Below are 23,752 nucleotides of genomic sequence, written 5' to 3' on the forward strand. Positions count from 1 at the left end.
GATAACATGGTTCAGGATGTCTCTGGAGGACAGCTGTTGTGCTGTATTTCAGAGAAACACAATGGAAGATTTTCACAGTGTAATGAGCAAAGACTTGATTGGTTTTATAGTAAAGTGTTATACACAGACTTCACAGTAATAAATCTGGTTGTAGCCCTGAAGATACCAAAATGTGTAAGCCTTATTTAGACAAACTCATGATAATTATTCCTAACTCTTGGTGACTTGCAGACTGTTCACAATTAAACAAGGGGCAGGTGTTAACCTACCAAAACAGAAGCACAAATTGCACCAGGAAACAGTCCAAAAAAGAGTTCCAGACTTTATTACTAAAAATAAAAATGTGCTTGACTTGATCATGTTTCACCTAATAAGGCTGCATCAGGCAGGGTGAATTGACATTTTTAAAGCACAAGAAGAGTATGACAAAATTCTTGCAACACAGCGGAATTAACCAACCACTCTATAAATTTGTCTCTCATGAAATGAGGGCAGGGAACTGCCGCTGCCGAAACTTGATTCACACAGTCAGCTTGTAATAAATCTTAGTGTTATGCAGTGGCGTTCCTAGGGGGGCGGACACCCGGGGTGGTGCCCTGCACCCTGAGTGCAGCACCCCCCCCCCGATGCAGTGCGGAACCCCCACCCCCGGGTGCACGCCGCTGGGGGGGGGGGGGGTGCCGCAGCGCGCACCTGCTCAGAGTTCCCTGACTTCATGCGTTCGCTGCAGCTCCCTCTGACCCGGAACAGGAAGTAACCTGTTCCAGGGCAGAGGGAGCTGCAGCGAATGCGCGAAGTCAGTGAACTCAGAGCAGGCGCGCACCGCAGCACCCCCCAGCGGCGTGCACCCGGGCCGGACCGCCCCCACCGCCCCGTACGCCACAGGTGTTATGTACCATGAATAGTAATAATGATAAAGCCTTGGGAAGCATTATACCAAGGCTGGACACATTTCTATAAAACCTTGAAATTTCAGATATGACAACAGCAGATATAAGGAAAACAGTTTTGCTTGGTTCAAGCAACATTTTATGAAGATACCTGGATAATTCCTAAGCCCTAAGCTTCTGGATGAAGCACACATTCTCCAGTGATACCAGTGTAATGTGCCATGTAGCATAAGAGCACATAATCTATTACCTGTTATGAATCAGGGTGTCACCATTTTATTTTTCTGAAAGAGAATCACTAGTGATCTTCAGGATTCTCATGCTTTTGTGGTGGTGGTGTTCATGGCGGCTTTTTTCCTTGCTGGATTGAAACTTTTTGGCCTTGGTTTCATATTTCATACTTGCTCCCCCACATTGTCAGAATTATCTTCCTTTACCTTTCTCTAACTTTTCCCCAGTGTATTTATTTTGATTTAATTCATACCTTTTTCAGTAGTAGCTCAAGGTGAATTACATTTAGGTACACTTGATTTGGGCACCGTTCCCCCTTTTTGGAAACATGCTACTGTGTGCCCGATTCTTAAGCAGACATCTCTCGACACAGTGCCAAAAGACTTGCATTATTGCCCTGTCTTGTGTTACATCTTTAAAGTTACAGAGCATCGTGTCTTCCAGCAACGTACCAACGTAGTAGATTAAAAAACACTTGTTATACCCTCGGCAGTCGGGATTCCGTAAAGGGCATAGCTGTGTGAGAATTCTGGACTGCCTTGATAGATGAGCTTCACTTTACCATTGACTGTGGTGATATCTCCATAGTGGTATCCCTTGATCTAACAGAGGTATTTGATACTGTAGACCATTCTTTGCTTCTTTCTTGGGTTTTTTCTGTGGGGCTTTCTGGTATGGTCTATCAGTGGTTTGTTTTTTTTTAATCTTCTTGCACTTTCTCGGTCTTCTTTTAGGGTTCTGTTTCTGACACATTTCCTATTATCTGCATTGCCCCCCCCCCAGGGCTCAGTGTTGATCCCACTTCTGTTTAATCTGTTTCTCAGTCCCTTAGTTACTTTGGTCCAAGATTTAGGTCTTATTCATTTTATTATGCAGATGATGTCATGATAGTATTTCCTACTAATGCTGTATCTCTGGATCTCTCTAAGCTTAATCAGGCTCTTTTCTGCAGTATCTCATTGGTAAGAAGAAAACCAGTGACTTCAATATGAACAAGACAATAGCTACTTGGATTACAGGGAAGTCTATGGCCCCCTTGATTACTCCACTGATTAATAGTCATTTGATTAATCTGGTTCCATCTCAAAAATATCTTGGTGTTAGATTAAGAGTTGTCCATCAAAGCACAGATTTCATCCCTAACAAAGGTCACATTTTATTATTTATACCAGTTCCGTATTATCCAACATCTCTTGGATAGATCAGCCCAAGAAACGTTTCTCTACTCTTATGTAATTTCTCAGCTAGACTATTGCAACGTGATCTATGCCGAGCTTCCTGCTGCTTCCTTGCGGCATTTGCAGACTGCTCAAAACACGGCTCTTCGTGTGTTTACCCACTCCAAATATGTTGAACATGAGACACCTTTGTCTATCTTTTATCACTGGCTTCCTATAGCCTTTCATATATAGTTCAAACTGCTGATTCTTACTTTTAAAGTACTTCACAACAGTACCCCCTTTTATCTTGCTGCCCTTATTACCTCCTATGCTCCTTTGAGACTTCTTCACTCCTGAGCGATCGACGCCTTCATATCCCTTCACCAAGGACTGTCTTCTTTGATATGACATGGAAAAGTGTTTTCTTCTGCCTATCCCTATCATTATGGAATACTTTCCCACCGCATATCCGGCTGGAGCTTGCTTGTTTTAAATTTCATTCTGTCCTTAAGACTTATCTCTTTGGTTAAGCATTTGGCGATGTTTTCCTTCTTGTGAAGATGTGCTGAAAGTTCACTGACCCTCTTCTGGTGCATTTGTGTGTTTCTACACCTGTTTGTCTTCTTATTTTGAATGAATGTATTCTTTTTCTGTAATTTTTTGATGTTCTTTCAAATTGCTTTAAATTTTAAGTAATTTTAATTGTGAACTGCCCTGTGATGTCTTCGGGAATGGGGGTAATTAAACCATAAAACATGTATTCAGGGTATCTTGGAAGAAAAATCCATAAACTGCTATTAAGCTAAACTTGGGAAAAGCCATTGCTTATTCCTGAAGGTAAGCAGCATAGAGCCTTGCTAATTTTTGGAATCTTGGCAGCTACTTGAGACCTGCATTTAGCCACAGCTGGAAACAGGATACTGGATTTGGTCTTTGATCTGACCTGGTATAATATTACATATACACTGACATCTCAAGATAGGAATCACCACTGGCACAGCCATTTTTTAAATTATGGTGTTAGGAGAATGAATTCCGTGCATGTTTTCAGTCGCAAGGTCTTTCGTAAGCCAAATTTCCAGCACCTAGAAATAAATTTCTCTCCATTCCCTCTGCTATTGAGATGGATGTGAGGAAAGCCACTTTTTGCTCTGGGATCCATAACACAGAATGGTGCTACTAATTGGGTTTCTGCCAGGTGCTTGTGACCTGGTTTGGCCACTGTTGGAAACAGGATATTGGGCTAGATGGACCATTGATTTGGCCCAGTATGGCTATTCTTATGTTAATCTTTTTTGTATCTTTCAAGTCACTGTTTGGTTAAGCAGTGATTTAGACTTTGTCCTATGTGTTCTAACAAGGAAATCCTTTCCTTGAATTCATCCATTCACTTGAAGTAAAGAAAAATTGTGCCTTGCTTTAACTTCTTTAGTTGACCCCAATTCTCAGTCATGAGCACCTTGTAAGGATTACAGCTTCTTTATGCTTATGGTAAGAGAGAGTTGAAGTTTCTTGCCAGCTGACATTTTCTGTGGTGGAGCATCTTGTTTGGACCTGTTGTCTAATTGATTTTGAACTCAATAAAGCTATTTGTCTCTGTGATGTCCTGTGGCAATGAGTTGCACAAAGTAAGTATGTGTTCTCTTCAGAAAAAGAATGACTGTCTTCTTTCTTTTTATTTATATCATATCATATATGCATTTTCTGCTCATCTATGCATTCTAAGTTGATGACAGATAAACACAGACAATTAAAATGTTTCGTACTTCAGAAACGTAAAAACACACCCACCTATACTACTTAGTAAACCTAAAACCAAAACCACAGAAATTTCTGTGGACATCTCCTTTTCTAATAAGATGTACTGAATAACAATTCTCCATTTATTTTCTGAACAAACATGATTTTACATCTTTCTTGGACCTCTTCTTGAATAATTTCCAAGGTGACGAGTCCAGTTCTTAAGTCTATCTGTTATAAGTTGTTTCATAACTATGGTCATTCTAGCTAGAAGCATGACAGCAAAGAAAAACCTTAAGGCCAGTCTAGTCTGTCCAGATTCTTTAACCTAATTTTTCTCTTATTTTTTGCACCTAAGGATCCTCTTTGCCTGACCTAGTTTTTTCTGAATTGGCTTACTATTTTAGCATATCCTGCTTTTAAATAAGAGGTTGTTCAGTCCACTCTCTCTTTGAAGAATAAATATATTCTCAGTTATATCTGATGATGATTTTAAAACATTTGTTTCCTATCACACAATTTTAATTCATAAAAATAATACAAACCAATTAATAACTAATAAAAATAATACAATATATTTATTTATTACATTTGTACCCTGCGCTTTCCCACTCTCAGCAGATTCAATGCGGCTTATATAGTAAAAAAAAAGCATTACAAAGTCCTGTAAAAAGAATATTACAAACTGTAATAAATATAGTAGTAAGGTTTTAACAATATATGAAATCATTAAACCCCCCAGACCCACACCCTTTCTGACACCCTTAAATTATAGGTCTGCATTCCCTAAACCAAAACTTAACTCATTTTCCATACAATAGCTGACAATAACACTAACAGCTGTATTGAAAAATTAAGTTTCCAGCCTTTTCTTTAAATTGATATAAAATGCTTCACAGGAGGGAGAGAGGAGGGCATTTATGTACAGGAAGAGAGTCTTTTACAAATGAAGGAGAGCTCTGGAATGAGGGGGCATATGACAAAGTTAAGAGGGAATAGGCTTAGGAGTAACCTAAGGAAGTATTATTTCACAGAAAGGGTGGTGGAGGCGTGGAATGGCCTCCTGGTGGAGGTGGTGGAGTCTAGGACTGTTCCAGAATTTAAAAAGGCATGGGATAAGCATGTGGGATCGCTTAGGAACAGGAAGAATTAGAAGTTGCAGAGGATGGGCAGACTGGATGGGTCATTTGGCCTTTATCTGCCGTCATGTTTCTATGTTACCAGAACTCTTATAGTTGCTGGGAGTTCATTCCAAGCATTGGACCAACAATAGAAAACATCCTTTCTGAAGATGAGGCTAGATGTTAGCTTTCAGAGATGAAATTTTCAACAAATTTTGATTTGTTTTTTAAACTGTGATCCAAACCAAAATCTTGTAACCCTGTAGCCAGCTGTGGTGAATGCACTATGTTGATAATTTGCACACAAAACAAAGGAACTTAAAAGTATGTAGCCAGAAACTGGTAACCAAAGTAATTCGTTCAATTGAAGTGTAAGATGTTGCTGCTTCACGTAGACTGAAATCAGTTTGATAGATTAGCAACTCTGAGGACAGTTGTCCTTTGTGTTTCCTGAGGAATGTAAAGCAAATGTGGTTCAAATGCCTGTGCTTAAGTTTGCACGTGGTGCTCCATTATTCTGTAAATACACATGTAACTTGAAGCCACACCCCGAAACATCCATGACCCTCCCATTTCTGCACTCCCTTTTTTGCACCATGTTTACATTTTGTGTACGTTGGTCCCAATTAAATGTAATTAGTGCCAATAATTGCTTAAAAAATCAATTATTGGCTCATTCTATTAAATTGCACACGCAAATCGGGAGCACACCTAAATTTGTGTATGCAGTTTTTCATGATCATTAATGGTCTTGACAAAATTCTCCACATAGAAAGCCTATATCATATAGCTGACCTCGGTATATGGCTCAAAACCTAGTGCTAAGAAGGTGGCTTTAGCTATATTGGGTGGTGGGGGTTGCATATATTTTAACTTATGAATGTAATATGTAAACTGAAGTGATCAAATGTCAGAATTATGCGATTATATAAACATTTTAACAAAGATAAAAGGGTGTACTGTGGTGGTAGCTTACATCTTTGTCAACAGATCTTTGTTAGAAAAAAGGAAAAAGAAACTGGTACAGTTCTGCAAAGAGATGGCTGAAAAAGGATGACTACCTATAGTTTAGAGACAAAGGGCTCCTTTTACGAAGCCACGGTAGTGATTACCACGTGCCAAATGCAACAAAGCCATAGGAATTGAATGGGTTTTGTCATATTTGGTGCACCACTAAGCGCTAGAACAGCTTTGTAAAAGGAACCCAAAAAAGGCGCTGTTGTTTTCTGAAGTCTTTAGATCTTTAGGCAGCTATTTTTGTTTTGGGGTTGTTATTTGACTTTATATATGTGTAAGTTTCTTTTCTTTTTGTATTTTATGATTGGAATCCACTTTGAACAATCTGTTCATTGGATCTGTGGAATATAAGATTAGAAAAAAAAATAACTCAGTTTTAAAGTACAGTATGACACCGATTATCCAAATGCTGATTATCCGGATGTTCAATTATCCTGACCGGCATTACCCCCCTCAGTCTCCATTTCCCACAGATAATTGAAAAATTGAAATTGCTCACCAGAAGGAAGTGGAACCGTCCAGAGGTGGATACACAGAAGGTACCGCGAAGCTTCATTGTATCGTGAGTGCCTGCGTGCCATATGTGGTCACATTTACGTGCATGCGTGTCAATATGAGGCATGCGCTACTCAGCAGAGCTTCACAGGGCCTTCTTTCTATCCAGCTCTAGGCGGTGCTGTATCCTTCTGGTGAGGTAATCAGCGTTGTATTGTATTCTTTTGATGTATATGTTCAGTGACTGATTTCTATACTCTGCACTGTACAATAGACCAGTGTTTGATTAGTTTGCTTTCTTTCTGTACAGGAACCTGATTATTGGGTACAAGTGCATCGTTTAGAGCATGGGGACGGAGGAATCCTAGACCTCGATGATGTTCTTTGCGATGTAGCAGATGACAAAGACAGAGTGAGTATAGACTGATGAGAATTGCAGAGACCAATACCCTGTAAATGTGCCTGACCTGATCAATGTACTTATTTTCTGCGTTCATATCCATGCATTATGTTTAGCGGTATATACGTTTAACCATTTACTGCATAAGACACTTGTTTACTTAAATTTTATGGCTTCCATTAACACGCAAGTACAGGATTTTAGGGGTGCGTTATTGGCAGCTATTTGAAATGTGTTTGCAGGTAACATGATATTCTTTTTGATGTAAAATATTGATGATGAGTTGATTTGATTGAAACAATAGAGAAGACATGTAGCCAGGTTAAGCATATACTTCAATCTCAGATTTCCATTTCTTGTTTTTAAACTCACAAAGCTGCTTAGTTTTAAAGGAAACCTCAAACTGGGTAGCAAAGAAGTGCTTTGTTTTTGGACGGATAGCTGTTACAGCAATAAAAAGATTACCTGTGTGTTTTAATTGGTGTTTGGCCTATAGGGAAGAGTTAATGAAATCTAGCTATGCCTACACTGTGAAAAGATAATAGAAATGTTGAGTAGAATTGTGATGAACAGACAGCCCATAAGTAATGTCTGTTTGCTACTTATGAGCAATTTGGGAGCATTTGCTGGCATATTGTAACAGGGTGTTTTGTTTTTCCTTGTGCTTACCTCTCTTTCCAATTTGTAGTCTTTCTGGAAATATGATTTCATTATCCTTTATGCTCCAACTTTAATTTATTTTTCCATGGTTCTTTTCCTTGTAGTTATACTGTAAATTTCATGAAAAGAAAAAAAAATCACCAGGCAGCATCAACATGAAAATCAAAAATTCAGTTCACAATTTAATACCGTATACAACTCATAAAATAACTACACAACAGTGCATAGCCAGAGTTTAGCAATCATTAGCAAGGAAATTGTTTGTGCATTTCGTGCCACGCCTCCAGAGTCTAATCACGGCTGGGCACTACTCACACAAATGCAATCCCCTCGACAACGGTACCTTACAAGAACCAGACAACTGGTAGCACTATTTAGACTGCAACAAAGACAAAAAGAGACCAAGGAAGCATTTCCTGGGGTTAACACAGGTTTATTTAATTATCCAGAGATTAGGATAAAAAAAATAAGAAAATATTCAAGTATAGTCTAGTATAGAAAAAGGAGAAAAAACATGAAAGGACAATGGAAATGATCAGGTCCGGCTCTCCATCCCCTGGCATGGGGCAGAGTGCACTAGACACTGACCAACTTCTTATCTGGCAAAGACATAATATATAGAGCTTTCTTTCCCTTACAAGACAAAAAGGGAGCACAAGGGGGAGGGGTTGTCACACCCCCTTAGTTAGCACCTTACAGTCAGGATCTCTAGTATCAATAAAATACACAGCATCTGTTTATATTTCCTTTTGGTCTGTTGTCCAAATGTTTTGGACATACATTTCTCAAACCTTTAATTTAATATCTCCCCTATTCTAAAAGAGGAGACAAAAGTTTACTGCTTCCAGTTGCTATAGAGGTGTTAGGTTTCTCTTGTCAATTTATGTCATGTTGCTCCCTGTCATAAAACCACTACCACTTGGTTCCACAGTGTTTGTTTCTCAGAGAGAGACACAGTGTTTGATCTCTTCTGCAAGGTGTTTACCTGCTATGTCTCCACATAGTTGAAAAGAAGGTAATTCTCTCCTGGATTGAATAAGCCTTACTTCCAAGGGGCATGGGAAAAGAATTCTGTCACCTGAATTTCTCTGAGACCAGTCACACTTAATGGGTGAGATTGGGGGCAATTCACCTGGCTTGGCAAGAGGGGGGAGGTAAAGTGTAATTGCTATTCCAGCAAGCTCTGTTTCTCATGATTTGGAAGGAGAGAAGCCTTCATTCCTCTCTGTCCAATATCAGAAAATTAATTCTGTATATTAAATATTTGGAGGCCTTCCACCTCCTACAACAAAATGCAGTGAATAGCAGTGCCTGACACATTTTTCTACAGCTTAGATAGATAGTTTATTGGTACTGCTATCTTTTTGGTTGCTAAGTTCCAAGCAGCTAGGAGAGCATAAAAGAGCGTCCACTTTCTGGTCTCTACATGTGTCAGTTCGGGGGGGGGGGGGGGGGGGGGGGGGGGGGGGGGGGGGATAGTGGTGCTGACAGAAGAATGTACTGCGAGAATACCTGGACTGGTGTATGTACAGTGGGGGAAATAAGTATTTGATCCCTTGCTGATTTTGTAAGTTTGCCCACTGACAAAGACATGAGCAGCCCATAATTGAAGGGTAGGTTATTGGTAACAGTGAGAGATAGCACATCACAAATTAAATCCGGAAAATCACATTGTGGAAAGTATATGAATTTATTTGCATTCTGCAGAGGGAAATAAGTATTTGATCCCCCACCAACCAGTAAGAGATCTGGCCCCTACAGACCAGGTAGATGCTCCAAATCAACTCGTTACCTGCATGACAGACAGCTGTCGGCAATGGTCACCTGTATGAAAGACACCTGTCCACAGACTCAGTGAATCAGTCAGACTCTAACCTCTACAAAATGGCCAAGAGCAAGGAGCTGTCTAAGGATGTCAGGGACAAGATCATACACCTGCACAAGGCTGGAATGGGCTACAAAACCATCAGTAAGACGCTGGGCGAGAAGGAGACAACTGTTGGTGCCATAGTAAGAAAATGGAACAAGTACAAAATGACTGTCAATCGACAAAGATCTGGGGCTCCACGCAAAATCTCACCTCGTGGGGTATCCTTGATCATGAGGAAGGTTAGAAATCAGCCTACAACTACAAGGGGGGAACTTGTCAATGATCTCAAGGCAGCTGGGACCACTGTCACCACGAAAACCATTGGTAACACATTACGACATAACGGATTGCAATCCTGCAGTGCCCGCAAGGTCCCCCTGCTCCGGAAGGCACATGTGACGGCCCGTCTGAAGTTTGCCAGTGAACACCTGGATGATGCCGAGAGTGATTGGGAGAAGGTGCTGTGGTCAGATGAGACAAAAATTGAGCTCTTTGGCATGAACTCAACTCGCCGTGTTTGGAGGAAGAGAAATGCTGCCTATGACCCAAAGAACACCGTCCCCACTGTCAAGCATGGAGGTGGAAATGTTATGTTTTGGGGGTGTTTCTCTGCTAAGGGCACAGGACTACTTCACCGCATCAATGGGAGAATGGATGGGGCCATGTACCGTACAATTCTGAGTGACAACCTCCTTCCCTCCGCCAGGGCCTTAAAAATGGGTCGTGGCTGGGTCTTCCAGCACGACAATGACCCAAAACATACAGCCAAGGCAACAAAGGAGTGGCTCAGGAAGAAGCACATTAGGGTCATGGAGTGGCCTAGCCAGTCACCAGACCTTAATCCCATTGAAAACTTATGGAGGGAGCTGAAGCTGCGAGTTGCCAAGCGACAGCCCAGAACTCTTAATGATTTAGAGATGATCTGCAAAGAGGAGTGGACCAAAATTCCTCCTGACATGTGTGCAAACCTCATCATCAACTACAGAAGACGTCTGACCGCTGTGCTTGCCAACAAGGGTTTTGCCACCAAGTATTAGGTCTTGTTTGCCAGAGGGATCAAATACTTATTTCCCTCTGCAGAATGCAAATAAATTCATATACTTTCCACGATGTGATTTTCCGGATTTAATTTGTGATGTGCTATCTCTCACTGTTACCAATAACCTACCCTTCAATTATGGGCTGCTCATGTCTTTGTCAGTGGGCAAACTTACAAAATCAGCAAGGGATCAAATACTTATTTCCCCCACTGTATATTCAGGGGCCCTTTTACAAAGGTGCTTTAGGTGCTAACGCACATGCCGTTCGCACCTAAACGAGACTACCGCCAGGCTACCGTGACGTGGTGGAAATTGTAGATTTGGCACATGCCCATAATGCCTGAGTGATTTATTTATTTCCTCCCATTTGTGTCGTTTTCGGTGGTAATCGGCAATTGGCACACGCCAACCAGTCACTGCATGTGTGTAGTGCATGAGCCCTTTCTGCTAGATCAATGGGTGGCGTTAAGGGCTCAGGCCAGTTTATTTTCCTGTCCCATTAAAAAAAACCAGTAAAAACTGGCCCAGCACATGCCCAATTCGTGCGCCTACCCTACCACAGGCTACTTTTTTCCGTGGCTTAGTAAAAGGACCCCCCCCCCCCCCCCCCCCAATTTGTCCTGCAAAAGTTAGAGACCTTGACCTGTGCCTTATTCACATGATGGCATTTTAAATGATATCCTAGAGGCTATTTGAAACTAGTGAAACTTCTAGCTTTGTGGTGACATGATCTGAGTTTCTTCCCCATCAAAAGCAGTGCTGCCTTGCTGTGAGCATAGTGCAGCCTGCTGAGATTTTTTTTTTATAAATCTAATGCCATAAATATCATGTTGCAATCATCTAGGCATCATATAACTAGAACTTATCATTGAGATCAATTTTATCTTTGGATAAGTATGGTGAAGACTGAATTATTAGTAGCAGCCAAAATAAAATTTTGACTAGATCATTAATGTTGTTTGTTTATTTTATTTATTTTTATTTATTTATACAATCTTATATCCCACAGTTATCCAAAAACAAGTTTCGGTTCAATATGGCTTACAGACATTGAGATCAAGGTTACAAATTAGTAGGGGGGTTAGGATGGGTCGGGACATTTGGCATAAGTGAGTTCTTAGTGGCGTATGAGATTAGTCATAAGCTTTCTTGAAAAGATATGTTTTCAGTTCCTTTCTGAATTGGAAGTAATTGTTGATGCTTCTTATAGTTTTGGGGATTGAGTTACACCATTTTGACCCTAAGTAGTTGAACCCAACTGTGTAGATTGATTTGTAGAAGATGTTGCTACAGTTGGGTAGGTGTAGTAGTAAGTAGTTCCTGGTTCCTGGGTTCACGTTTCTTGGTGTTAAGTCAATTAGGTCTAGCATGTCGATAGACTGCATAGTTAATTCACAGTCTTGTGCTGCTCCCAAATTTTTTTACTTCTAATTTCACTAGCTACTGATATCCATCAAAATGAAGACTTGATAGTCAAAACCCGTATTTGATTAGTCAACCCAAAGTATTTGTCTTCTGAGTGTTCAGAAAAAAATGTATTTTCGTTTAACATCAACTCTTTTACTAGTATAAGAGTATTAACAATACAGTATAATAAAATATGCTACTTATATTTCAAAATATACCAGAAAACTAGATTATAATAAAGACCAATTGTTTTTTAGGATTCACAATTAAACTATATATTAAGATAAAAATCTAATGCCTGTGTTTACAAAGGCACGCTATAGGTGTGTTAGCATTTTTAATGCGTGTTAAACACTAAGTTGCCTATAGAAATGTATTGGTGCGTTAGCGTTTAACTCGCCTTAACTTTATAGGTGCATTAAAAACCCTAGTGTGCCTTAGTAAACATACCCCTAAACGTCTAGAAATTTAGAAAACATTTTTTAAGACTTTCGCTAATGATAGCAAAAACTGTATGAAAAATCTGTTTATATTTTATACCCTTTATTGACAGGAAGTGAATGACCTGTAGGCCCGCAAGTTGTAAAATCTTATATGATGGTTGTAAAGCCAATAATTGAATCTTATAAGAAGGAGCTAGATTATTTTAAAGATCAAAATGCACAGTATGAAAATCAAGCATGCCTTTATTGACAACCAAGGTTTAGCAAAAGGAGTGCCAATTGATCAAATTTCCTAATGCTACATAATAGTCTGGCTGTAATATTCTGTAGAGTTTGTAATCACTTTTTGTTATCTACACACCCCATGTGCACAATCTAATATAATAAAACGCACCGTGAACGTTCTAATGAGGACAACGTTCTGTGAAGCCATCTGACGTCACTGAAGCTGTAGGGTTCGTGGATTCGTGGTGTGAAGCCTCCCTTCAAGCCAGCCAGCCAGCCGTCTCTGCCCCGCCCTCGCGACAAAACAAACAAATCCGGAAGCGAAACGTCAGGGAAGGAGGCGGCGCTCCCGACGTCTAGCCTTCCCTTCGCTGTGTTCCGCCTTCAAAATAAGGCGGAACACAGCGAAGGGAAAGCTACACGTCGGGAGCGCCGCCTCCTTCCCTGACGCTTCGCTGCCAGAAACGCCACGGAGGTAAATTGAAAAAGAAGAAAAAAAAAACCAAAACGATGCATGGATGCGAAGGGGGGGGGGGACATGGATGCGAAGGGGGGGGAGGAGAAGAGGCGGGCCAGGCTGGGACATGGGATAGAGAGGAGCATGGATGCGAGGGGGGGGGGTCATGGAAGGGAGAGAGGGGACTTGCTGGAAAAGGATGAATGGAGGCGGCAGGGGACAGAGGAGCATGGATGGGCATGGATTGGGAGGGCAGGGCTCAGGGAGAGAGGGGAATTGCTGGAAAGGGATGAATGGAGGGGGCAGGGGACAGAGGAGCATGGATGGGCATGGATTGGAAGGGCGGGACTCAGGGAGAGGGGAATTGCTGGATAGGGATGAATGGAGGGGACAGATGGGCATGGATGGATATGGATTGCAGGGCAGGCCTCAGGGAGAGAGGGGAATTGCTGGATAGGGATGAATGGAGGGGCCAGGTGACAGATGAGCATGGATGGGCATGGATTGGAAGGGCAGGACTCAGGGAGAGGGGAATTGCTGGATAGGGATGAATGGAGGGGACAGATGGGCATGGATGGATATGGATTGCAGGGCAGGCCTCAGGCAGAGAGGGGAATTACTGGAAAGGGATGAATGGAGGGGGCAGGGGACAGAGGAGCATGGATGGGCATGGATTGGAAGGGCAGGACTCAGGGAGAGGGGAATTGCTGGATAGGGATGAATAGAGGAGACAGATGGGCATGGATGGATATGGATTGCAGGGCAGGCCTCAGGGAGAGAGGGCAATTGCTGGATAGGGATGAATGGAGGGGCCAGGTGACAAAGGAGCATGGATGGGCATGGATTGGAAGGGCAGGACTCAGGGAGAGGGGAAATGCTGGATAGGGATGAATGGAGGGAACAGATGGGCATGGATGGATATGGATTGCAGGGCAGGCCTCAGGCAGAGAGGGAAAATGCTGGATAGGGATGAATGGAGGGGGCAGGTGACAGAGAAACATGGATGGCCATGGATTGGGAGGGCAGGGCTCAGGGAGAGAGGGGAATTGCTGGAAAGGGATGAATGGAGGGGGCAGGGGACAGAGGAGCATGGATGGGCATTGATTGGGAGGGCAGGGCTCAGGGAGAGAGGGGAATTGCTGGAAAAGGATGAATGGAGGGGCCAGGGGACAGATGGCCATGGATTGGGAGGGCAAGGCTCACACTCTCTCTCTGATATACAATGTCTTTCTGACTCTCACTCTCACACACTCTGTCTCACACTGTATCACATTCACTCTCTATGTGCCACACAGTCACTCACACACTCGCTTGGTCTCATACACTCACTCAAACAGAGAATCTGTGTCTCACACACACTCTCTCTCTCGCCCACACACACACACTCTCTCTCACACTGTGTCTCACATACACACTTGCACACACTCTCATTCTCACACACACACTCTCTCACAAACACACTCACACCCAGACTCACTCTCTCTCACACACACTCACACTTTCACTCTGACTCTCAAACAGTCACTCTCACATACACTCTCCCAAACATACACACTCCGAGGAAAACCTTGCTAGCGCCCGTTTCATTTGTGTCAGAAACGGGCCTTTTTTACTAGTATTACAATAATCAAGCTGAGACTGAATAAGAGCATGAATAATAAACTAAAATGTTCTAATAAAAATTACTGTCAAATTCATATGAGCATAAAAAGACAAAGTTGGGTCTAAAGCAATGGTTCTCAACCAGTGTGTCCCCCAAGAGGTAGGAGGTGTGTAGCCCCAAATTTGGCATAAAAAGTAAGACCATCTGTGCCTACAAGCTGGAGAGACCAGAGATCCAGGTAATTGAAATCTCCATAACTGGACCCTATTTCTGCTTCTTGGCTAGCTCTAATGGTAACTACTGTGACTAGTCCCAAATAGAAATACTGCAGATCTGCTGGCCATATGTTCTGTTTGCTACATGCTGTAATTTCTGAGCAGCATGTTTTCAGGGTTTTGTGTTACTTCACAATATCTGGTGGTAGAAGCAGAGGTGTAGCCAGGTTTTGATCTCAGGGGGAGCAGACTTTTATAAAATAGGCGCCGGTTGGTGTCAGCTACACAGCAGTGTCTGTGTTGTTTCTCAGGGGCTGTAGCGGGCACTGATTAATACAGGCTGTCTCTGTTGCGTCCTGCCTACAAGGAAATAGTAAGTTACATCGAGGCAGGACGCAGAAGAGGTCCCTGGTCTGGCCAGAGCAGGCAACCTGTCTTCTTAACTACAAAGGAGATTTTTCAACCAGTCCTAGTGTGAACTCACATCCCAAATTCATGTGGGATTTGCAGTCCCTGATTCTACCCATCAAAATCTGTGTTGCAGTACATCCAAAATCACTTAAGAAAATGCACTCAGACCCCTGCAGGGTTGCTAATTTGAAGGTATCGGAGATGTGCATTTTTTGAAATATTGTCATATTCCTAATATCAAATTGAAAAGAGTCAAGATTATCAATTTATTATTATTATATTAACTAATATAATGAATTCTGGAATGAATTGGTAAAGAAATTAGTTTTTAACAATGTTCTATCTAGCCCAAAATCCTGCTTCTAGCAGTGGCCAAATCCAGGTCACAAGTACCTGGCAGAAGCCCAATTAGTAGCAACATTCCGTGCTACCAATCCCAGGGCAAGCAGTAGCTTTCCTCATGTCTGATAACTTGCACTGTTATATCTAGTTGACAGTCCTTGCCCCTGATGCAGCCTTGTCCAGGCAAAACGTAGATGCCTATATTGCCTGTATAAAAAAGTGTTTTTTGGATTGTTCACATAGGCACCATGTTACCTTCCACATGTGCCTCCCTTTTTCTTGTGGGCTACCCTTCCTCTGCCCTCTTTACTTTGTTCATGAAAGAAAAAGCAGTACATTTGGGGCCGCTCCAGGGCCCAGTGGTAGTGGCAGAAGTAGGTTGTTAAAATGGGTGGTGTTGCCACCTGATGGTCCTCTCTCAAGCCCTGCCTCCTGTATGGAAGCTAGGAGGGCTCAGGACCAGAAAGTGGGATATAAGCTGACAGCTGTGTCTTTAACAGCATGCTTCTGTTGCTACTAACTGCATCAAGTTTTAATCAGTTGTGGCTCTTGTAAGTCCTTGGACAAGGGGACAGTACTTGAGGGAATGTTGCTGGGGTGGAGGCAGCTGCTAATGGCCTTTAGTCTTCTTCGGATGTTGCGATCTGGCCTTCCCACTGCCTTGGCAGATCCAGGCTCCTGCCCAAATGCCTTTGTGTTGTTCTGCCACACGGACTGAGAGATGGATGGACCTTTGACAACAGGTGCTATAGCCTTTTGTGAAATATGCTTAACATAAGGCAATTTAAAAATACAAGTACATAGCTTCATCTCCAATAAATAAATAACATTGAATATAAACATCAGAGGAATTCTGTGGAAAATGTTTGAAAATTCTGCAAAATTCTGTGCTGTTTATTTGTAGCATTGTTGCACAAAATTTCCCCATCCTAAGCCCTGAATTTTTTCCCTATTTCCCTCTTCAAGGTCCAGCTTCCCCCACTCTCTCAGTGGCACACTTACCTTTGTATGTTCCCCCTCCCACCCTCTCCAATAGCACATGCACATTTATCTTGCCTCCCCTTCATTGTACTCTTGGAGCTGTCTCTCCCCCTCCCCCACAGAGATCACATGGCAGGTGGAGGAGGAAGTGAACTGCTGCACATTGGATCACTTCCTCCTCTGCTGGCTTAGACTCGACTGCTTATGTGAACTGTAGGACCTCCGCAGTTCACATAAACAGTCTGGTCTAATGTGGCAGAGGCAGCAGTTCACCACATCCTCTTGCCACGTGCTCTCTGTGGGGGAAGGGGAGAGGGAGAGAGACCTGATGATGGCAAAGAGCAGAATTCTGCGCATTCTGCGGAGTGATAGGTGTGTGTGTAATGAGGGAGAAGATTGGAGGATGGGATTGGAGAGTGAGTGGTTATGAGAATGTGAATGAGTAAAATGATCTATCGGAAGGAGGACTATGTCCGTCCTTGTTTCCTCTTTTGATTCCAGGGCTTTCAATCCCTGAAACAGGATATTCCTGCTTTCTTCTCTCCCCCCCCCTCTTTGAATCCCTTTTGCTTTCCATTCCTTATCCATCTTCTTTCCTGATTATCTATATCCTGTACTCTGTGCATATGTCTTCAGTCTTCTATTACTTTGCCCTACCCCGGAGATCCCCTATGCCTTCCTTGTTTTCGTCTTCTTCTCCTCTCTTTGCCAGTCCCAATTAGACTCAAGTTTACACACACAATCTCTCTCTCCCTCTTTTTCCAAAAAAGAAATAAAAAATCTGAACACACAGGGAATGTCAACAAAGTTTTATTTTTGTCAAGTTAAAGGACATGAAATTTAGGGTGTACTCATTCTCACCATGGTGAGATGAAATGAAATCGCTGTGCTCTTTTGCCAGCTGAGAAAGGTACCTTTTATTGTAGGAAAATTAAAATGTATAGGAATTTAAATAACGAGTCAAAAAAATTGGTGAAAATGGGAAAAAAAGGAAGGGGGGGGGGGAGGAAACCCATACCAAGCAATTCTGTACTCCTGCAACACAAAATTGATGCTTTGAGAGAAGTAGGAAGTGGTTTTTTTTACAGTTTAGGCAGTGTTTTCATACTGCAGTACATTATTCTGTCAGCCTGTTGACTGCTATTTTAATTTGTGCTGTGACATACCTTTGTTATGAGTTTTGTGTGAAATGTGGAAACATTGAAGGGCTGCCTCCCCTCCCCACCCCACCCCACCCCAAAATCTTTCTTTAAAATACATTCCAGGCTCTGCAAAGATGGCTGTATGCCAGAGGTGAACCTGCATGCATTCTAGAAGCAACATAGCTAGCATATTTCTGCCCTGCTCTATTAAAATACACATTATATATAGCAATTTAAATGATCTTACTAAGGAATCTTTAAGAGCAACATCTGATGGGTAGTATTAGTGGAAATGAGATAACCGCTACTTCAGTTAATGAGAGTGCTGTCTTCTGAGTTATTTCATGACACAATTTTGTTCAGATCTGAAAAAGCAGGAGTAATTCCTGGGAAACTATTTAACTCACTGACCAGAGGACAATAATGCAAAGCTAGATTTATAGCATCTAATATATCTTCCTGTGAACTTCTGCTAAGGAACATTGTGCCTGATGTTCTAATTATGTCCTTGTATTTCACATATGTTTGAAATAGTTTAATTCATGTAGTCGAATGTATATTTACATAATTGTCATATTCTGTTCTGCTCATGTGTGTTGGGTTGAATTTTGGAGTAGCCCGAGGTTAAAGTTCATTGGCATCATAGCCTGCATTCCATACAGATTTGTTGCATCATAAGAGGTTGGGGGAGGGACCAATAAGGGCCAAAATATTGCGGATACTCCTAGGACAATCACAAGGATTCCTTGGAGAGGAGCTTTGGTTCTTTCTAGCAGAGGAGAAGTTGCATGCGGGAGATATGATTCACTGTGTGTCTGCAGGGAAAGAAATGGGAAGCTGTTGAGAGCTGTAGGTACATTGATGGGTTTGGCATGTGTGCTGGCCAGTAAATTTCATTTCTTCATTAGCATAATGAGATAAAACTGGCCCATATTTTTCTTAAGTGTAATAATCTATCTTCTTCTTACATAAAAACATAGAAAAATGTAGTCAGATACAGACCATATGGCAGTGGTTCCCAAACCTTGTCCTGGAGGCACCCCAGCCAGCCAGGTTTTCAAGATATCCACAAAGAATATTCATGAGGGATTTTCATGCAGTGGAAGCAGTGCATGCAAAACCCTCTATGAATATTCATTGTGTATATCCTGAAAACCTGGCTGGCTGGGTGCTACCAGGACCAAGTTTGGGAACCACTGCCATATGGCCTATTCAGTCTGCCCATCCATGCCATCTACTCTCCCTGTCGCTTCCTTAGAGATCCTGTGTACTTGTCCCAAGTTCTCTTGAATTCAGATAATGGTTTCCTCTCCACCACTTCCACCAGGAGGCTGTTCCACAAATTCAACACCCTTTCCATGAGAAGTATTTCCTCAGGTTATTTCTGAGTCTATCCCTTTTCACTTTCAGCCGATGCCCCCTAGTTCCAGAGCTTACTTTCAATTGAAAGAGTCTCACCTTCTGTGCATTTGTGCCGCATAGGTATTTAATTGTCTCTACATATCTCCTCTCTCCTGCATATCTGTGTTAGGGAGGGAGTAACTAGTCTGTTCTGATTCATAGATCTGAGTGTTCTGTTAGGGCAATATGGGATCAGAAATCTGGAGAGGTAGGGTGGTTCTTCGGCATGCATGATTGTATCACTTTTTGTATTTGGTGCATATTCCTTGTGGAGAACCTGAAAGTGTGTGCAATGACTGGATTGAGAACCACTGTGCTAAGAGATTCCATAATTCAAGCCCAAAACAGTGAAAACTACCCTGATGAGTTGCAGTCAATTTAATCAAAGGAGAATGAGGCACTTCAAACCAAGTCTTCTGTTAGGACCACAAAGAATGGCCATGAGTATAGATGAAGCAATTTAACTAAATGTGTTGGTTTATCCAAATCTAGGCAGTCAAACACCAACAATATTTTGAATTGGGCCCTCTGGATCACTGGTGAGCTGTGAAGGTCCTTCAGAGGTGGGGGGGGGGGGGGGTCACATGATTCTTCTTCATGATTGTATTCTTACCTCCCCCAATGCCAGGCCTATAGGCTGGGTGTGAAATAGAGGAGTCTTGTATGCTCATATGACCAAAATTGCTGAAGTGCTAATGAAAACTGATATTGCTGTATGGCTGGCAGCTAAGAGATGTTCCTAACAGCATGAACTGAAAAGTACTGGCCTCCTTATGAAGAAATGCTCAATAGATTAGGCTCTTCAACTTGGAAATGATACAACCGCATGTATGATACAGGTTTATAAACTACTACATGTCGTGGAACAAGTCAATGGTAAATATTTACCTTTTTTAAACAGAACCAAGGCTAGGGAACACATCATATGACAAACTGGTAGCAAATTTAAAATAAATTTAAGAATGTATTTTTCAATCTGTGAAATTAAACAATGGAATGTTGCTGGGAAATGTGGTCAAGATTAAAAGTATTACTGGGCTTAAAATGGTTTAAATGGTTTAGACATAGTTACAATTATAATCCAGGTACATTAATAACTTCTCCCTCCTGTGCCACAGGACTTAGAGTGGCAGTGGGGGCACAAAGCATGTACTCCTTCACTCCCCAGTGCCACATATCTTAATTTCTGGTTTATGGTTCCATTAGTCGGTGAATCAGCAAAACCTGGAACCAACTGCCTATGCTTTCCCTTTTCTGGGATTTAGCAGGAATAAAATATATTGCCTAGTGGCTGAAATATGGCTCATGAAAAGAAAGAAGTTAATTCGTTGCATGAAGGACTGAAATAGAATTTATAAAATATTCATAGCTCTGAGAATACATTAGGGAATTGATCAGCTTTCTTCTGAAATATTCAGTGAGGCAGTGAAATGTTTAACACAAATCATAGTTAAGATCTTGCTGTTGTATCTACTCTGTTATACTCACCAACCTGTTGTCATCCGATGTAAAATATATGACTTCAAAGCTGTAATTCCTGTTAGTTGCACCTGTATAGTAATTCTTTCTTTCTTTCTTTCTTTCTTTCTTTCTTTCTTTCTTTCTTTCTTTCTTTCTTTCTTTCTTTCTTTCTTTCTTTCTTTCTTTCTTTCTTTCTTTCTTTCTTTCTTTCTTTCTTTCTTTCTTTCTTTCTTTCTTTCTTTCTTTCTCGCCTTGAGCATTGATTTATCTAGGATTTGCACCTAATCTGTGCTTGTGGAAGAAGTCATGTGCCTTTCTTGTTTCTCATTTGTATACCTAAGATATAAGACCTTGATGAATCAGGCCCTAAATTACACTATAACTGCAGCAGATCACTTTGTTTAAATATCTTTATTGAGTCACACAACAATGCAACAATATTGTTTATTTAACATAGCATAAAATGTAGGCAAACTATACAAAACAGAGGGTGACTAAAATTAATACTTAACCCCCCCATAAACCCTTATTTAGATACAATCATTTCCTTAACTCACCCCCCCAAACTCCTTCCCCTTCTCCAAAATACTATCATTATACTTCCACAGTATATAACAAAGTAGTTCGATCACACATCATTAAAGTACTCAGATCTTAAACGCTTTTGGGCAGTAAATCTGCAGTTTCAACAGACATGCATCTGATTTCACCAAAGCATCAAGGTCAGAGGTTGATCCCTGATCCATTGCAACAAAAAACATCTACCAGGCATGCTTTGCGTAGAAATAGGGTAGAGACCTGTACAACATCCACATCATTATCCATCATATCTAATAAACTTAAGTACGTACATTCATTTGACCAAAAGGTGACCCTAGGGACTTCCAAAAGTTTAGTATGTTTGGGCAGTCCCACGCACAATGTTAAAAAGTTCCTTCTAAGTTAACCACATTTAGGGCAATCTCTGTTAGTAGGGAGTCCATTGTCTTTGCGCTCAGTGGATGAATATATATGTGAAGAAGAAATCTGTAATGGTACTCTCTAAGTTGTGAGCTTTCTGTTAAAGTGGAACTACTCTATAAGCTCGTTTTTTTTTTTTGCAAAATTTTAGAATACAAAATTAAAGTCTACAACTTGAAACATTAGTACATAAAAGTAAGATAAATCTAATCAACAATTACAAAGAATAACTTGATATCAATCTGCACAAATTACAGAGTTCACAAAGGAGAGAAGATGAAGCCTATTTATGGAGATTCAAACTTTAATGTGGATAAGAAAGTTGGCTTTGCTTCAGCCACCTGTAAGCTTTTTTTTTTTTTTTTTTTTTTGAAGGTCTTCTACTGAATAATTTCAAACTCTTGGCTTCACTTTTCTGCAACAAGCTGAAATGGAGAAGAGTCCCAGTGTTTTCTTTAGTTCTCATAATGTCTAGCCCTAAACCTTTTGTAGGAGTGGGGAGGGGCCAATTTTCAAAATTTGAACCAAGTTGAGATAGTAAGACATGAGTGTAATGTCATAATTTTAAATACAAATACCAGTCCTGCGCTTTGTAGCCTATAAGAATTTTTATAGTATCATAATCTAAGAGAGTTGCCTCATCTTTTTTCACAATGTGATAACACAGCCCTTTTGGACTCCAACGCTTGTACCAAGGATTGGACAGCCCTTGTTGAAAGTCCACATTGCCTACAGTCAGTAAATATCTGGAGCAATGTGAATGCAATCCAAACTTCTTTCATGTAATACCCCACATCCACTGTATTAGTTTAAGTAAAATATGTTGCTTCTATGCATGAGAGCATTTTCGTGCCTTAGCATGCAAAACATAGGATAAAACTAAAACACCCCTTATGGTAGTGGGTCCCAAACCTGGTCCTGGAGGCACCTCAACCAATCAGTTTTTCATGATATCCACAATGAATATTCATAAGAGAGATTTGCATATCAAGGAGGCAGTGCATGCAGATCTCTCTCATGAATATTCATTGTGGATAGCCTGAAAACCTGACTGGCTGGGATGCCTCCAGGACCATGTTTGGGAACCACTGCCCAATGGTATTCTCCGATGCAGCAGATCACTTTAATAATACTTAAAAAATATATTTTTTTTAATTTTGGAAGTGATTTTTTTTAAATTAATTTTTACATATATACAATTTCAAGAGATTACACTTGATTGAAAAGTGTACTAAGGATTTTCATATAAAGAAGAAAAAAACAACAACTTAAAAGGTATATCAAAACACTCAAGTCCACATTATCACTGGAGAGATAACCATTAAACAGGAGGATTCAAAACAGGAACATACTTTTAAGGAAATTAAGCATCTAAGAGAAATTAAGCAGGGTTATATTATTTCGATCCTTCAACTTTCTTAGAGGCCACAAATGTTGTTAAATGAGATGGATTCATGAAAATATATCTAGATTCTTTGTAAGATATTATACATTTGCCAGGAAACCGAAGGTAAAAAGACACGCCTAGTCGCAACACTTCAGGTTTCAATATCAAAACTTGTTTATGTTTTTTTTTATGTTTCCTTCGAAACATCAGGAAACAAAAGTATCTTATAACCTAAAAATGGTTTATCCTTATGTTTAAAAAACATTTTAAACAGCCATAACTTATCTGGTAGTAGAGCCACCAGTATCTGATGTCTCTAAGGGATATGTAATCTCCAGGGATGATTGTTGTTGCAACACTGGTTCTTGTATTTTTTGAAGTACATAGTAAACCTGAGATAATGGTGGTAAGTTATCTTCAGGGATCTCTAGGATTTCTTTAAAGTATCTTTTTATCATTTCCAACGGACTTATCATTTTAACTCTAGGAAAGTTTATAAATCTTAAATTGAATCTTCTCATATAATTACCATAAATCTCCATTTTATTCCTCAGATTAGAAATATCATTCAACATTGCTGTTCAGACATTTCCCATATTCAAAGCTTTTCCTTCTATCGTGTCAATTTTTTCAGAACAAAGTTTTATTTCCTTCTCATTTTTATCAAGAGTTTTTTCAATCTTATTAACTCTT

At 40.8% G+C, this 23,752-nt stretch overlaps 1 protein-coding gene across 3 annotated transcripts in view; it reads left to right on the forward strand.

The window, feature by feature from the left end:
- PARD3 (par-3 family cell polarity regulator) overlaps positions 1-23,752 on the forward strand; it is a 1,299,417-nt gene that overhangs the window by 100,863 nt on the left and 1,174,802 nt on the right. For all 3 annotated transcript variants that reach the window (XM_030199049.1, XM_030199057.1, XM_030199066.1), the window contains exon 2: positions 6,965-7,066. In XM_030199049.1, the coding sequence (XP_030054909.1) occupies positions 6,965-7,066 (102 nt within the window). The remainder of the gene's footprint in view (positions 1-6,964; positions 7,067-23,752) is intronic.

Source organism: Microcaecilia unicolor, chromosome 1 (assembly GCF_901765095.1).
Source record: "Microcaecilia unicolor chromosome 1, aMicUni1.1, whole genome shotgun sequence".
NCBI classification, from domain to species: Eukaryota; Metazoa; Chordata; class Amphibia; order Gymnophiona; family Siphonopidae; genus Microcaecilia; species Microcaecilia unicolor.